The 17,449-nt window shown below is 43.0% G+C and overlaps 2 protein-coding genes across 15 annotated transcripts in view; one reads left to right on the top strand and one right to left on the bottom strand.

Annotated features, from left to right (window-relative positions):
* Positions 1-13,694, top strand: part of GREB1L (GREB1 like retinoic acid receptor coactivator) — a 226,631-nt gene extending 212,937 nt beyond the window's left edge. For all 9 annotated transcript variants that reach the window (XM_075920899.1, XM_075920898.1, XM_075920897.1 and 6 more), the window contains 2 exons: positions 4,814-4,952; positions 10,722-13,694. In XM_075920899.1, the coding sequence (XP_075777014.1) occupies positions 4,814-4,952; positions 10,722-10,885 (303 nt within the window). In that variant the 3' untranslated portion in view covers positions 10,886-13,694. The remainder of the gene's footprint in view (positions 1-4,813; positions 4,953-10,721) is intronic.
* The window catches only part of ESCO1 (establishment of sister chromatid cohesion N-acetyltransferase 1), a 54,817-nt gene continuing 48,577 nt past the window's right edge, over positions 11,210-17,449 (bottom strand). For all 6 annotated transcript variants that reach the window (XM_075920906.1, XM_075920905.1, XM_075920902.1 and 3 more), the window contains one exon: positions 11,210-17,095. In XM_075920906.1, the coding sequence (XP_075777021.1) occupies positions 16,948-17,095 (148 nt within the window). In that variant the 3' untranslated portion in view covers positions 11,210-16,947. The remainder of the gene's footprint in view (positions 17,096-17,449) is intronic.

Genomic DNA, 17,449 nt, shown 5'->3' with positions numbered 1-17,449 from the left:
TAATTCCTAGGCCATATCTTTTTTTTTAAGTCTTAATTAAAAAATTGTCAGTGATGGACAATCCATCACAACCCTTGGTAAACAGTTCAAGAGCTTAATTACTGATCTGTCCTGTAGGCTCTGACTCCCTCCTCACAGCGGGGAGCTGACTCTGGCACTCAGCCACACAGCAAGTCTGCAAACCTTGGTGTCTCCCCGAGGCTGGAAGGCTAGTGTTGGCTCCCCACTGTTGGGAACGGGACCCCCAAGCCTCATGGGACAGATCAAAACAAGCCACAGGCCCCATCTGGGCCCTGAGCCCTGCCTGGCAAGGGGGAGGAAACTCAGCGTGAGAATCATGGCCCAGGGAAGCATCAGGGGGCGTCACCTGCAAAGTGTGGTGATGCAGACCCACTTGCCCCCGGGAACTGTGTCAGGTAGGCGCCCAAATCTCCTGGCCCTCCCACCCAGACCCTGCACTCCATCCCACTCCTGCACCGAATCTCCCACCCAGACCCTGCACCCCCAACCCACTATTGCACCCTATCTCCTGCTCAGATGCCGCACCTCCACCTGACTCCCTAGCAGCCCCTTCTCACACATTGATCCCCTCATTTTGGCCCCAACTCAGAGCATAGGGGCACCTCATAAAAACTAAGCCCAGGCCCCCCCTGCAAAGTTCTATAATTATCTGGGTCTTTCCATTTATCTTCTTTACATAGTGTCACAATGTTAACTTTCTTTTAGTCTTCTGGAATTTTCCTGGTGTTCCAAGTCTCATTGAAAACCAGCATTAGCTGTCTGGCAAGATTTTTTTCTGTCTTCCTCAGCCAGATTTTTTTAAAACTTTTGAATGCAAATTATCCTGACAACCTGTTTTAGCAAGTATAACTATGAAATGGAAAGTATCATATGATATGACTACATCATCTCATTTTTCCCAAAGACAGAATAAAAGTGCTTATTGAACACCTCAGCCTTTTCCGCATTATTGAGAATTATACCATTTCTATCTAGTAGTGGACAAATACCATTGTTTATAATGTTTTGTGTTCCTGATATACTTGACACAATCTTATTTTCCATAATTGTGCTGACCAGAGATTTTTCTTTGTGTATCTTTGCTTCCATTATCAGTTTTCTGCAAATCCTAGCTTTGGATTTACATTCATTACTATAAATCTTGTTAATTCTTTAATTTTTCTCTCGATGTAAAAAAAAAAATTTCCCTGCAGGGCGATACAGTGACATCATCATGTCACTTTGCATCCTGCAGGCTCTGTCCTCCCACAGCCTCCCTGCCCCAGACAGTGTTTGGAGATGGCAAACCTGCCTGGTAGCCTGGTCTGGGCAAATTCCACTTCCCAAAAGGCTGCAGCCAGAGCTGAGGGGGCAGGACCCTTTGGAGGCAGAATCTACCCAGGTCGGGCTGCCAGGCAGCTTTGCCGGTCCCCAGTGTCTGGGGCAGGGAGCAATTCCATCCAGGACCTGGGTGCCGCTGTGGATCAGCCTGCTGCAGGGAATGGAACTGCGGTAGCGCTGCCGCCGTTGCTTACAGGGAAACCCCAGGTAGAGGCTCCGGGGTGGCTGGACCTGGTAACATTGGGGGGGGGGGGGGGGCGCCTTCCCAGCAGCCAGAGGGCCTGAGGTGCCAGATGGAAACAGGCCCACAGTAGAAGCGGCACGGGGCCTGGTGCCATTTCTTTGCTGGTTAGGTTGCCTGTTCATGGGAAGGTGCAGGGTGTGTGTAGGGAGGGAGGAAAGGGGTAAGAGTGTATGTTGGGATGGGTGGTGCAGAAAGGGGAGGATGACGGGGTGAGAGGGATATAGGAATGGAGGCAGAGGGATTGGCAGTGTAAGGGTACAAAGGGGGGAGGATTAGGGAAGGATCGGGGTGTAGAAATATAGGAGGAGTTAGGGGTAGGCAGTGTGGGGTGGGGAAGGGGAGGAGTTACGGAGGAGGGTGGGGGTAGGAATGGAGGTAGGAGTAGAGATGGAAGGATGGGGTAGACTGTGGACCATGGACTATTTTATTGGCAGGTGGAGCAGGAGCGGGAAGGGTGCAGGCAGGGGGGACTGGCTGGCGATTGAAGGGCCTGAGCAGATTAGATGAGCTAGAGCATTCAGATAGAGGGGCCCATCCAGGGGTGTGATGGGCAGAAGTGGAGAAGGGCGCAGCTGGGCTCAATGCAAGATTAACAGGCTCTCTGGTAGCAAAAGCAGCCAGCAAGAGGGGGACTTGGTGAGCGTAGCGAGCAGGGGGCACAGCCCTCTAGTATTTCATATTTATTTTATTGTTTATGATGGCCCTCACTTCCTCTGTATGCTAGGATCTGTTTTCTTTAAACAGTACACCCTTTTTCCTCAATTGTAAAGTGTTCTTAAATAAGTCCCAATTATCAATTAGGAATAAATTCATCCTCCCAGCTGATTTGGCTCATAATTGTGTTCATCTTTGTGAAATTGGCTCTTTCAAAGTACCATATATCTATAAATCACTGGTCTTGACTTTATTCTGTTGGCATGTTATCAAGTCATGATCGAGCTGCCATTAATTGTTAGTTCTATGATCAGTACCTCTTCATTTGTCAAGAGAAGGCCTAAAATAGAATTTCTTCGAGTTGATAATATTTAGAAATTCCAAGGATCCAGCATATATTACTCAGATTGAAATCCCCAGGATCACATAGGGTTTTTTTTCCATCCATCCACGTTATAGATAAGTGCATAAGTAAGCAGACATCCTGTTTCCTGATGTGATTTGTCTTGAGGCAAACAGCAACCTTAGGTTTTATCTCTTAGGATATTGATCCATATGCATTCAAGATCATGTTTTTCTGAATGATCAGTGACTTGAAAAGACGTAATAACCATTTTTGACAGATTGTCTCACTGTATTCCCTTTTGACCACTTGAAACTTCCTAAATATGTTAAAACCATTGATTTTAACATTCCAATCATAGGCATCATCCCACCTTGTTTCAATAATATGAGCTGGATCAAATTTATGCTAAAAAATGAGCAATTCCTTTTGTTTATTACCTGGCTCTTAGCATTGGTGCAGAAGCTATCAATGTTTCTCTTCCCTTCATGTCCTTTGGTTTCTTGATTGATTTTTGTTCTCATTATCTGGATTTTGTTCTCACCAGTGCTCATGTCATCCCTCTTTTTACTCCCTTCCTTTCATTATTAGGTTGATAGCCATCCTCAATCTTTGTAATCTATCACAACTAATAATGTAAGAATTGTCTGTAATTAAAGCCCCTGTGCTTGGGCGCTGGTTTGCCATTAGCTATCTGTACAGACCCTGAGAGTCATCTGTGTACTTTTTAAGACATGCATCCCCCAAATCTTTATTGCTTTTTTTGTCATCTGTTTCTGATTCACATGGGCTGCAACCTTATTCTTGCTTGGCCAGTTTCTAATATTACACTGTTGCACTAGCCCGATTGCTCACTTCAGTAAAGCACAGTTTAATTATCATCATCTTTAATAGAACCCTCTCTACACCACTTTTGTATTTTTATTCTTAATAGGATGCGCTTCAAATGTTATCTCATCAGAACACATGAAATAATATTACAATTGTTGGTGACTATTACACGCCATAGAAGTTTTTATTCAGTCTGTGAGGTAATGGAAAAGAATGGAGTTAAATTAGTCTACAGCGGGCACTTTCAGAAGGGTGTTCAAATCAGTGTTTCTCAGCCAGGAATAGATCTAATCCTGGGGATGCTCAGGGATCTTCCAGGGGGTACATCAACTCATCAGGATATTTGCCTAGTTTTACAACAGGCTATATAAAAAGCACTAGCAAAGTCAGTATGAACTAAAATTTCATAGACTATGATTTGTTAATATTGCTCTCTATACTTTACTCTGAAATGGAAATACAGTATTTATATTTCAATTGATTTATAATTATATGGTAAAACTGAGGAAGTAAGCAATTTTTCAGTAATAGTGTGGCTGTGACACTGTTGTATTTTTATCTGAATTTGTACAGTTTTAACTTGAGGGGCACACAAGACAAATCTGACTCGAGAGAGGTACGGTAGTCTGGAAAGGTTGAGAGCCACTGCCATAGGTTATAATCTTAACTGCAGACATGACTTTTCTTCTGGAAATCATCCCATCCAAAGACCAGGAGCTGAGGCTGTGTCTAGATTACACAGTTCTTCTGGAAAAAGATATGCAAATTGCGAACTGCAATTTGTGTAGCTTTTTCCGCCTCTTTTTGGGTCAACTGTGGGAAAAACCCACATTTCCCACTGGGCCAATTGTGAGGAAAAACCCCTTTTTTGGAACATACCTTCTTCCTCGTAAAACGAGGTTTACAGGGATGCCAAAAAAAATGGTCTGCTCTTCGGGGGGAAAAAAAGAACAGAAGTGTTCCTTGGAGGCGGCAAAGGTAGTCTGCAGTCTAGACATACCCTGAATGGAGATATTAGTCTGTGCACCATTTTATTTGCTTTACTGATGTATCTTTGAAATATAAGAAAATCCCATTACCGTGTATAAAGGTTTTTGTTTTTTTTTAGTAGTGGGAAGAGATTAAAAGGTGAGAGTGAATGAGATTCATAGCAGAGGTTTTTTTAAGCTAGAAACTTGAAAAGGTAACAAATGAGATAATGTTCAGTGCTTTCTGTGACTGTCGTTAGGCCATCTTCCTGTTTAAATTCTAACAAAACCCCAAACTGTATCCAAGATTGTGCATTTTTTTAATAGCTTATATCAACCAACTCTGGCCTCTTTGTAATTATTTTATGTGCAACCTCTGCATAAGATTCTCTTATGTGTTTTCTTAAAACATTCTTTCTGTTTTGGTTTCAGGTGGCAATATGCTATATCAGCTCCCGCCCACACTCCATCAATGTCAACTGTGAGGGAGTGTTTTTCAGTGGACTCCTGTTGTATCTCTGTGACTCTTTCGTAGGTGCCGACCTTCTTAAGAAGTTCAAGTTCCTGAAAGGTAATGATTTCTCCACTGGGTGTATCTATTGCTTTCAGGACAAAGTAATAGCTTACAAGCAAAATGAAATATAGAGGAAGAAATGGATCCATATACTTCTACATCTTCATAAGCCATGATGTTGCATTCCTCTTGGAGCATTCTGTCTGCTCTTGTTTTTTATTTGTATAGCTGCCACCATCAGAACAAGGCTATCTAAGAGAAGAAAAGCCTTGATAAACAGCACTAACAGTGGCATCAAATGGAAATAGGCAGGGCTTGACAAACGGCGGCGAAACTTACTTGCCAGCCCCGCACTGTGCATGCGCAAGTCCTGCATTGCACATGCGTGCGCCGCTGGTGAACAGGGTGACCGGCTGAAATCTACTCACCACAGGTGAGTAGATTCAGTGATTTGTCGAGCCCTGGAAATAGGTATCGTATAAGTGGTGGTTCAGTCAGTGCAGCATGCAGCTGAGTACTTCACTAACATATTATTTGGGAATAGAGATCAGAACAAAGATATTGCCATAATGGATAGGACAAGCATTTCATCCATTCCAAACTATTATGGTAGTGAATATCCAAATACTTTCTTTTGACCTGTTTTAATGGTTGTCTTATGCTCTAATTATAAAGGGTTATACTACCGATTCTATGTTTTAAAAAAAATCCTTGTCTAATACAGTTGTGTATGTTGTTGTCCATATAAATATTGCATCCTTCTAAACTGTTGGCCTCAGTGACACCTTGCAGCAATGAGTTTTGAGGTCTAAATACTCATTGCGTGGAAAAGTATTTCATCAGTTTTAACTCTGTTGCCTTTCAGTCTCATTGAATGTCCACTTCTTGTGTTACAAGTTAGGGTAACAAGGATTCAATTTGTGGCATAATATTTTCAGTGACTAGATTATGCCCCCTAGATTTGAGCAAAAAAAGGATACTTTAGCATGTAGATTGCTCCCTCGCCCCAACTATTATTTCCTATCCTGTTCTTTTACATCCTGATCTTTTAGTTTGTATGTTTAAGCAGTGATCTTTACTGAGCTGTCCACAGTAACATGTAGATCGTTTTTCCTGGATGGTTACAGTGTAATTCAGACCCTAATAACATGTAAAAGAATACGATTGCCAGGTGTCCGGGTTTGAACCGGACCATCCGGTATTTGAGCTTTCTGTCTGGGAAACAAATTGAGAAAATACTGGACATATAAATGTCCAGTATTTTCTAATTAAGTTTTATTATTATCTAGAGTATCAGTACGTAATTGCGTACTGCCTGGCTGGTAGACACGGTCATGCTGCGTGGTGAGCTTGTCTACCAGACAGGCAGGATGCAACCACACAGTAGAGAGGAAGGGGGCGGGGGTGGGGGCGGGGCAGAATGGAATCCCTGGAGCTGGACTGGCCTGTGCGCCCTGCCAGGACCATGGGGACAGGCAGCACCCCAGGATCTGCATGCGCCCAGACCAGCCCCGCTTCCCGCCGGCCAGTTCCCCCCGGTCAGCCCCGCTGCCCCCAATCCCCTCCTGGCCAGCCCTTCTTCCCACCGGATGGGTCCTTCCTCCGATCTCTCCTGACCAGCCCCGCTCCTTGCCAGCCGGTTCCCCCCCCGGCCAGCCCCGCTCCCCCTGACCAGCCCCCCCCCCCCCGATCTCTCCCGACCAGCCCCACTCCTTGCCAGCCGGTTCCCCCCCGGCCAGCCCCGCTCCCCCTGACCAGCCCCACCCCCCATCTGAGATCAAGTGTGTTCGGTATTTTTTTGAAATCATCTGGTAACCCTATATAAGAAAGTTAAATTTGCTTTTGTCAGTACTGAATTTTCTCTGTCATGCTGTTTTGTTTAGCTGCCTCTGAAGTTACTCACAGGTTTCTCTGTTGATTCACCTCAGAAATGTATCCTCTGCATTTTTTGTCACCTCACTGTGGATCTCTGACTTTTCTTTAAGGACACGTCATGAAGGTTTTGTGTTTTGTTTTCAAGTGCTGGATAGCATCTACCATGTCATGCGCATGATGAGCAACTATCAAACAGCAGTAGTCTTGAGGCACCCTATAGTTAGCCTCGTGTGATAGCAAAAATAAACCATTTGTTTCTGATCTGTTTTCTTCCTATTAGTACTTAATCCATGACAGTACTTTGTCTCTCAGCACAGGACTACTAATAGCTTTTTGGGAGGGACTTTGGGGAAGGTTTTTTGAAAGTTCAAATTAATCCTATAAACCGGGGGCAAGACAGCCTCTGCTGGCCAGATCTGGCCCACCAAGCTGGTGGATTGAGCCCACAGTCACCCTGCTGCTCCCCAGGCCAATCAGGCCCTGATTGGCCTGGGGGTTGGGGGAACACGTGAAGTCTCCTTACCCAGTCAGTGGTTCTCCTCCAGCCACTGAGCGCCCCTAGCAGAGATGGGGCAGGGGGCAAGAGACTTTGCATGTTTCCCCCACCCCCAGGCTAATCAGGGCCTGATTGGGCCAGGGATAGGAGGCATGCCTGAAGTCTCCTGCTGCTGTGGTACCTAGAGGGAAGCACCAGCTGTTTTAAAACAGTTGGCGATTCTCTCTAGGCACCAAGGGCAAGACTTCACATACTCCCCCACCCCTGAACCTATCAGGATCTGTGGGCAGAGAAGCATGAGAAATCTCCTGGCCCTTCCCCTTCCGCCCAAGGCTCTGCAACTTCCAGAAATTTATGAAGTGGCCCCTTTATAAATGTATTGCCCACCCCTGCTATAAACCATGATTAAGTGTCTACAGTCCTAAAATCATTGACTGGTTATGCAGGTCTAGTCACTTAGAAAATGGTCTAATTTTATTTTTGGAGTAGTGTGCGGGAAGAAGCAAATCCCAGGAGTTCTGATGGGTTGCCCAGACTTGCATGAGTAGAAACCTTTGCTGGGTCATGGAGTCTTTTTGTAATGTTTGTAAGGCTCCTAGTAGATGGGAATAATTCAGGGCTGGGCAAAATACAGCCTGGGGGCTGGATCCAGCCTGCCAAGCCACCAGATCTAGCCCGCGGCCCACCCTGCCAGGACCCCCCGGCACATGCAGCTGCCGTGATTTGAAACAGCCGCTGTGGGGCTGTGCTCTGCAGAGAGGGGAAAGCTGCATGCGATCTTCCCACCCTCAGCCCAATTCTCAGGTCCGACTGGCCAGAAATAACTGGCCAATAAGAACTGACCTCAGCCAGACGCTCAGCTCCTATTAACAGCCAGCCAATTGGAGCTGAGTCACCTGAGAGACTAGGGCAGCACCACCTTTGAGAGAGACTGTGGACAAAGGGAGCAGCCTGTATTTTCAAGCAGGCTGGAGGTGCAACAGCCTGCTGGCCAGGAGACACTTAAACTCCTTTCAGCCAACGCCTGTCTCTGGCACCCCAACCCCTCCTGCACCCCAACTCCCTCCCCCAGGTCACCATCCAAACCCTCTGCACCAGATAACTCCCTCCCAGACCCTGTACCCCCTCCTACACCCTTCCCCCAGGCCAGAATCCTCTCCTGCACCCAAACGCCCTCCCAGGCCCTGCACCCGACCCAGATCACAATCTTCTTCTCCACCCAAACACCCTTTCAGACCCCACACTGTCTCCTGCACCCTAGTCCCTTACCCCATGCACCCTTCTGCACCCAACCTAAACCCTGTAGCCCCTCCACAGAAAAATGCAGCCCATGACCACTTACTTACCAAAAACTTGGAGTGCCCCCCCCCCCCCAAAAAAAATATTGCCCATCCATGGCATAGTTACACTGCAAAAGGGGAAAAATGGGGGTGGGAAAATGTTCTTAAATTGAGTTAAAATAGCAGTGAAGACACTGAAACACAGTAGCTCATATTCAACCCTAGGTTCCCTTTTAGGTTTTAACCGCTAATGTGTAAAAAAAAAACCTCAATTGCCATGACTTCACTGCTATTTTAATCCATGTTAGCTAACCTAAGTTAAGTGCACCTTTTTTTTTCCAGCATAGATACAGTACAGTACAGTAGGGCTCTAATCCCTGACTAGTACTGTATGAACTACTGCAATATAAATAAATAAAGCTCCCTTAGTCGTGCCATAAATCTTCATTTATTTGAAGTGGCTTTGCCAAACAGCTTGGCTACGTCTACACTGGTGTGATCTTGCGCAAAAACTCTTTAGCGCAGGAGTTCTTGCATTAAAGTAGTTGCGCAAGAGAGCGTTTACACTGGCATGTGCTTTTGCGCAAGAGTATCCTTGCCAGTGTAGATGCTCTCTTACACAAGAAAGCTCCAATAGCCATTTTAATCATAGGGCTTTCTTGCACAAGAAATTCATGTTGCCTGTCTATACTGGCCTCTTGTGCAAGAACAGTTTTGCAAAAGGGCTTATTCCTGAGCAGGAGCGTCAGAGTTCTGGTGCAAGAAGCCCTGATTTCATACATTAGAATGTCAGTTTACTTGCACAAGAACACGTGGCCAGTGTGTAGACAGGTGACCAGTGTAGACAGGCAGCAAGTTTTAGCGCAAGATCGTGCCAGTGTAGACACAGACCATGTGAGTGCATCATTTCAGGTTTGGACTGTAAAAAGAGACTTTCCTTTCCTCTCCTACCAAATCCCTAGTTCATTGTTAATTGCCGGATGTCAAAACACATTTTGCAATACGGTAAAACTCCATCAGTCCGGCATCCAATGCTCTGGGACTCCTGATGGTCCGGCACCATCAGGAACCCGGAAGTGCTGGGGCAACCGGACAGGCTTCCCCCATTCAGCTGCTGCTGAAACTGACCAGCAGCTGAATCGGGAAAGCCAGGAGCAGAGCAGCTGGGGTGCTGCCGGGTTGGTCTCGTAGCGCTGCCCCTCGGGGCTGCGAGACCAACCCGGCAGCACCCCAGCTGCTCTTGGGGACGCCTGGGGCAGAGCAGCTGGAGTGCTGCCAGATTGGCCCTGCAGCGCCAAAGGACGGCGCTGCGGGACCAACCCAGCAGGACCCCAGCTGCTCTGCCCCAGGGGTCCCGGATTCAGCCACTGCTGAAACAGATCAGCGGCTGATTCCAGGAAGCCCGGGGCAGAGCTGCTCTGCCCTGGGGCTTCCTGGAATCAGCCGCTGATCTGTTTCAGCAGCGGCTGACTTGGGGACCCCTGGGGCAGAGCAGCTGGGGTGCTGCCAGGTTGGTCCCGCAGCATCGAGGGGCGGCGCTACGGGACCAACCGGGCAGTACCCCAGCTGCTCTGTCCCAGGCGTCCTCAAGAGCAGCTGGAGTGCTGCTGGGTTGGTGCCATAGCGCCGCCCCTCGGCGCTGCGGGACCTACCCGGCAGCACCCCAGCTTCTCTATTGCAGGCATCCCCGATTCAGCTGCTGCTGAAACTGACCAGCAGCGGCTGAATCAGGGACGCCTGGGGCAGAGCCGGACTATCATAAGGGGGGGCTATGAGGGGTCTGGGGTGGCATCCCCTCCCACCCCACTCCAGACCCCTCATAGCTCCCCCTTCTGATAGTCCGGCATATCTGATAATCCAGCACCCCCTGGGTCCTAAAGGTGCCGGATTATCGGAAGTTTACTGCACTTTCTTCCCACTGTTTGACAGAAAACAGTACAGGTGTGTGTACTTTTGCAGAGATAGTTGCCATCTCTCAGGGCTCACTAGCCATATCTGAGACTGGTCATATTGGGTACGCTGTTCTTGTCAGCTATGTTAAAAACATTTGGAAGCTTATAAATGTTTGGTATAGGAAAGGCTGCCAAGTAGTGGAAAGTTTTTATTTTCTCTCTCTGAAAACAAGGCAAAAAATTGAAGTCTTACTTAAAGCTGTATCCTTGTTTTCAATTTAAGGTGCCACATTGTGTGTCATATGCCAAGACAGAAGCTCTCTACGTCAAACAATAGTCCGTTTGGAGCTGGAAGATGAATGGCAGTTTCGTCTCCGAGATGAGTTTCAAACTGCCAACAGCATTGATGACAAACCACTGTATTTCCTCACTGGACGCCACATATAAAGTTGCTAGAAGACCAAATAAGAAGGGAAGAGAACTTACAAGAATTTTTTTTTGGTTTGGCCGGGAGGGGAGGGGGGGAATAGAAGAAAAAACCAAAGTACAATCACTGTGGAGCAAAGTGCAACCAATATTGATCTAGTCTACTCTAAAGGATTCACCAAAATTCTAAAGTAGGCTTCATCTTTAGGCATATGTTTATCACTTCAGTTACAATTACAGGAGCTTGGATTCAAGTTAATTCTACATTAGTCATAGTTAATGAAACTAACAACACAGCCTACCAGCTGTGATGTGGAAGGAGGACATATTTTGATTGATGAAGAGTTCTCTTGATTTTTTTTTTTTTTTTGTACTATGCTAAGCTAGGGAAGAAACTGACTTCAGCATCCACTAGCCTGAATGTGTAACACCAGACTCACACCATTGAATAATATGCTGAGGAGACTCCTCCGTTTCTCTTCAGATCTGTACTTTGGTACAGTAATACTCAGGGGTTTGAAATAACAAAATAACTTTAGATATTTGTATTAAAAAGAGTAGTCTTGTTCTCTCTGTGCAGTGTTACTTTAAAACTTGTAATTGTGTATGTATTGAAACTGTATCTTTCGCAAAATTTCCACAGGAGTTAAAAGTTTACTACTAAAACCTGAACAAATCAGTAAATGCATTGCAGGCATCGAGCACACACGCAGGTTCTCCTAGTAACTTCATTTCACCCTTTTTAACAAAAATTCTGCTCTACAATTAGAGTAACTGGCTGGCCAGCATAATGAAGAGAAAAAAGATTTCATATGCACATTACTCTGAGATAGTTAAACACCAGCAAAATGACTTCAGATTATTATAGCATTAAATTTTGAAACATCACCATCTTGCTGGTACAATTTCTTGTACATCAAAAACAATGCAATTTTGCGCTGAGTAGCTTTCCCTCATTCACCTGCAAATGTGTGTAGAGCCCTGAGGTGAGACTTTTAATGTTGCTGCTTCTTTTGAGATCTTATGTACCCCATCCAGAAGTGAATCATAAATAGTAAGACAATGTTCGAGAGTAGCAGCAGATATGAACTGAATTTGGTATCTAGAGAGCAAAAATAGGGCAAAGCATAATGATTTGGAACTTTTCCGTAGCCCACTGAAAATCACTTCACAAGTGAGCTGGGATGAATCCAAAGAGAATCTGCCCATCATCAAAAGTCTGCTTGAATACAGTACCCACAAGTTGGTCCTTTCATATTGAATGTTAAACTTTTGTAAATACTGGCTATAGTGATCATACATTTTTCTGGTTTAAAAACACATTACTGTGGTCTCTTAAAATAATTGCTCTTCTGTTGGTCTAGAATTAACCTTGTGCATTAGCACTTGGTTTCAGGGTTATAGGTATATTCACCTAGTGCAGTTAATATTTTTAGAAGTATTCACTGTTTTATAGTGGTTACTCAATTGAGATTTCCATATCTTATATAAAAATACCCTTTCCTCCACCCACTTTCCTCTTTCCAACTCCTTAATTAAAAAAAAAAGCAGCCTCCTCTGTAAGATGGTAAAAATCAATAATAACCACTGCTTTTATGTTTTTATGAAGTTAACGCCACACCCCTTTGTATGTGACCTGCAAATCAACTGAGAAGGAAGGGCCTGCCAAAACTGCATTCTGAACAAAGTGTTAATCAAGCAACTTTCTTATCTTGTGAAAAGATGAATGTTTACAGCGAATGAAAAACATAATATATTAGACTGAAGCTAAAAAGGAAAATAATGGTTTGCATATCTGTTAATTTTAATGTAGCTTAATAGTGAGGCTGCCAATGTAGCATATTTCAAATGAACAACCCTTTTTTCTTTAGATTTAAGTATTTGAATTGTCCTTCATACAGGACTAGCCTTATGTTTTAAAATATATCTTCATTTTAAATTTAGCAGACGTAGGGATCCAGAGATGTATTTTGAAGCTTTTAGTTACACCAGAATCCTTTTTAGTACATCTGTTTTGCTAGAAGGGCTTAAGGCTGATGGAATTTTGAGTTTTAGTCTGTGGTAAAAATTTTAGAAATATTACCTGTGTTCTGCAAGTCAGAGAATATAAAATGTTCAAAAGTGGTTTCCTTTGTTTGTGTACTTGATGTTTGCACTAAGTTCTTAAAATTCCAGGTGCTGAGACTATTTTGATGATTATTTAGCCCTGTGGTAAAGTGGTGCAAAATTGTCCTGATGGTTGAGAATTAAATCAGAAAGCTAGTGTATCTGCCTTCCATTATCAAAGCTATTGGTTTCTGTAACTTTTATTCTCCAGTGGAGAACACTTTCTTTGAAGACACTATCACTATAAATCTTTACTTAAAGAAACCAGAGTCGGTATGCTTGAAAACAACAGCTCATAGGCCTTTGAATACATGAGAAGGAGACAATACTTTGACAGCTAGAGTACAACTGTTCTGTTTTTGGTTTTAAACCTCATCGAGATCACTCTTATGAATGTATTAACTAGGCCAGCATTGTATTTTACCTGTTGAAATATAAAATCTGGACAAGATTGAGGTTAATACTGAATGTAAACTAAAATTTGAATGAAAATCCTATTCAGATACATCTTGCTGTAATTTATGCAATTGCTTTTTGTGACTTTTGGAAGGGGGTTAAAATGTTGCCTTCTTAGTGAAAAATTCTTAACCAAAACGTGGTGAATTTAGCTTCACTAGTCAGTCTACCTCACATTTTATTGTTTATTAATTGAAATTGTCTGCAGTTGTGGTTACAATATGTTTATGATGTGCTTTCATTAAATTTGATGAACATTAAATTGCCATTTAACACTATTTTCTTTATTCATTGCATAATAATGGGCATTTAATTTTGATTACAAGATATCAGTGTTAAACTACCTTTAAAATATCCCACATTTATTCACTAGCGAGCAATTGTGCAGTTAATTTTCAGTATCTGAGCAAAGCACTCACTTCCAAAAATGCCACAATCTCACAATTGGAAGTGACTGTGGTGAATAGTGCTAAAACTGGTGGGATACATTGGCTTTCAGTCAGGTAAGTAATTTGTTGCACAGTATCTATTTTAGATGTTCAGGAAAGGTAACTTGAGTACAGAGGATTAGAAGTTAGCTTTGTGCTGGGATATGAGGTGTTTCAAAAGGCTCTGGCTATTCCTTCTGATGGGGATAACAGTTTAGTACCCAGACAGGAATTCTTTGCTTGGTACAGACAACTGCTAGGTACAGTTCCATTGATTTACTTTCAGTTGTTAAAAAAAAAAAAAAGTCACTGCAGTTAAAATTGTAAACTAATTTATTCAGGAGTTTCAAGCTAGACCTCAGGCGGACATTGTTCTACGTAATACACTAGAAATTTGGTAATTTGTTGCTGTCATTACTGCCACCTAGAAGTGTTGCACGATGAATAGGTGGGACAAGTTGCTGAATTTATACTTGCTCTCAAGTTAGTTTTACACACTCTCATTCCTTCAGCAAGAAAGCCCTGTTAGGTTTAAGCTGTTCCAAGAATACACCACGGCTACGTCTACACTGGCATGATTTTCCGGAAATGCTTTTAACGGAAAAGTTTTCTGTTAAGCATTTTCAGAAAAGCGCGTCTAGATTGGCCACAGACACTTTTCCGGAAAAGCGTCCGTGGCCAATCTAGACGCGCTTTTCCGCAAAAAAGCCCCAATTGTCATTTTCGTGATCGGGGCTTTTTTGCGGAAAACACTACTGTGCTGTCTACACTGGCCCTTTTCCGGAACAGTTTTCCGGAAAAAGACTTTTGCCCGAATGGCAGCAGCATAGTTTTTCCGGAAAAGCACTGATGATTTTACATTAGAGCATCAGTGCTTTTCCGGAAATTCAAGCAGCCAGTGTAGACAGCTGGCAAGTTTTTCCGGAAAAGCAGAACCTGTAACAGGTTCTCCACGTGCTGAGATGAGGATAATTTTCCATCTTCTTTCTAGCACTCTCAAGTTCTCACCACTGATTCCAGTCTGACAGGATAGGGAGCATACCTGAGTCCCAAAATAGGAGGGGAAAAAAGACCACAGCATTGATCTCTTGGGCTGACCCAAAAGGCAGACTAGCTTAGCCAGTACAATGTCAGCAGAGAGACTTCGCCATGATCTTGCAGATATTCATTCCTTTGTCAATGCATTTCCCATCACAAGAATGCAAAGCAGTCAAAATATTTCACACCAGAGAAGCAGATCACAAGTCTATTGGCACAAATGCTACAAGTCCTACTATACATGTTGCCACCCTTTCCTTTTACAGGAAATGATCCAAAAGATCTGGAGAAGTAGTAAAATAATTGATAGTGTTAACTCTGCACTGGCCAACAAGTTCTTGGCTCCCTTAAATGACAGAACTATAGCTGGAACTACTTTTGCAAATACTGGTGAGGTCCCCTCTGCTATCCAGGTTCCCCAGAGAAGTCAGACTGGCTAGATCAGTGGTCAACCTATCTTCCCTAAAATGGGATCTGTTACTTGTGTTCAAAGCCCTAAGCATTAATCCTTTAGAAAACTCTGTATCACTATTCTATGCTCCATTAAAACCCATTTTCCAGTGCCCATAACATCTGCCCAATGAGTTTTGGAACAGTCAGACTTCTCTATGTAGGAACCTTACTCTGTTTTGATCAAGCTTACAGGACCCATGTGGAAGTCAGGTGTCCTCCTTGTTTTCTTCCATCAGAAGTACCAGAGACTCAGACTCCAAGGTCTCTTGCTATATAGATCAGACTATGGTTGAAAAGACATTTCTGTCCCAGAAGGAATCAAGATCCACATCACAAGATCTATGGGGTCTTTCTGGGTCAAAGTAGTATGCATTTCCACTAGAATGTCCGATATAGGTGTTAGCCAATTATGTTGCCCCTTTGCAGATTTCTATAGTGGATTTTGTCTTCCACAGAAAGTTGCTGTATGTGGCAATTCAGTAATAAGCTTGCCTTTTGTGTAATCCTGTTCCTTTTACTCCTATTTCTTCTCCTATCCCTTCCTGCTCTTCATGTGTAGCAAAATTGTAGCAAACTACAAAACAGAAAATTTCTCCTGATAATTTTTGGTTTTATAGATGTTAAAACTTAGTTTCCATTGACCCAAAACTGATTTTTTTTGGCCCATAAAACTATTCAGCAAGATTCTAATCAAGGATTTTGACCTGGGATGTTAATCCAACTGTTTGAACATTCACATGAAGCAAGAACAAACACCAAAGATGACGTCTTAACTCTGATAGCATCACTTGGGGGGGAGAGGAGGGAAGCTATCAAAAACTTTATTTTTTAATCTACATTATGTACAGATGGAAAAAGGCCACAGCAGTTTTTCGCCTTATAAACCCTTTAAAGTGGAGGGCTTTATAGAGGAGGTACAAAGTGAAGTCCACTAATAAAGGCATATACCCAGTTCAGCATTTTTGAAGAATGGTGCAGCATACACCTGTTTTGTTTTTCAAATTCATCTTTCACAAACTAGTGCTAAATATTCCTTTTGCATAATGCATAACTTCTTTATTCATATCAATGAAAAATTAGTTAATTTAATCTGTTACCTTATATTAATGCATAGTAGAACCATCTAATCTGTCAAGTCTATTGCTTATAAATACTTAAATTCTAATTGAGCACAGTTTTAAATTTTGATAAATGATCTTTTAAATACCTTACTAAACATCTAGAACTGGTAAAATACTAAAGCTTGCAGTGCCAAGCAACACTGGTATATTACCACATTAAGAACTTCAGTATGTACTCAGTGAGATCATAGTTCTTGCATTAGTTTACAGTCCACTATGAACAATATCTGCTGCATGTAAAACATGACTATAGATAAAAATACATCATAAACTTCTGTAAAAGATAGCAAAATATCTTCTTTAAAAAACAAAGTTAGCCTATTACTGCACAATTTACATTTTTTTTAATAAAATAGTACAACCTTTTAGTTGTTACCAGTCCTGAGTTTGTTGTAATAAAAAAATGGCTCCTGTTCAGGTCTGCACTCAAACAGTATTTGTTAGCAGAAGTCTCCCAGTACCTTTTGCTGAAGAAATTGCACTAAGTATGATACTGTCCATTGACAAAGTTATATACCAGGAACTGGCTAGTGCCACAGTACTGAGTTGCAAAGAGTTTTCCATCAGGAGTGGGGTCAGAGAAAGCAATTTCTTCTTTCCTTAAGTATGAGCCATAGATAAAATTACTCCTGTTTAAAAAAGAAAATTGGTTATTTTCCATTAAGTGATAATGTGAAAGTATATTTTTGTATTTTGACCATTACCTTTCTTCAATTATTTTTCAGGTCACCTGATCCTTATACTGGGTCTTTAGCCTCCATGGAACCCTGTCTGAAATGGGGTCTCTTTCTCTGAACTGTCACCCACAGCAACTTCCCTAATATATTTTAAAAGTGTATTTGGGGCACTTCAAACAGAATTCATACTTTATGGCGTATGCAATATATGCATGTGCACTACAGTATAATTCTGTATTTTATAGCGGAAATTAGGGATGTAAAGGACTAGTTGACTATGCTTATCATAGTTGACTATCCTGTCAG

This window comes from Pelodiscus sinensis, chromosome 2 (assembly GCF_049634645.1).
Source record: "Pelodiscus sinensis isolate JC-2024 chromosome 2, ASM4963464v1, whole genome shotgun sequence".
NCBI classification, from domain to species: Eukaryota; Metazoa; Chordata; order Testudines; family Trionychidae; genus Pelodiscus; species Pelodiscus sinensis.
This window is presented reverse-complemented; position numbering and strand designations above follow the sequence as displayed.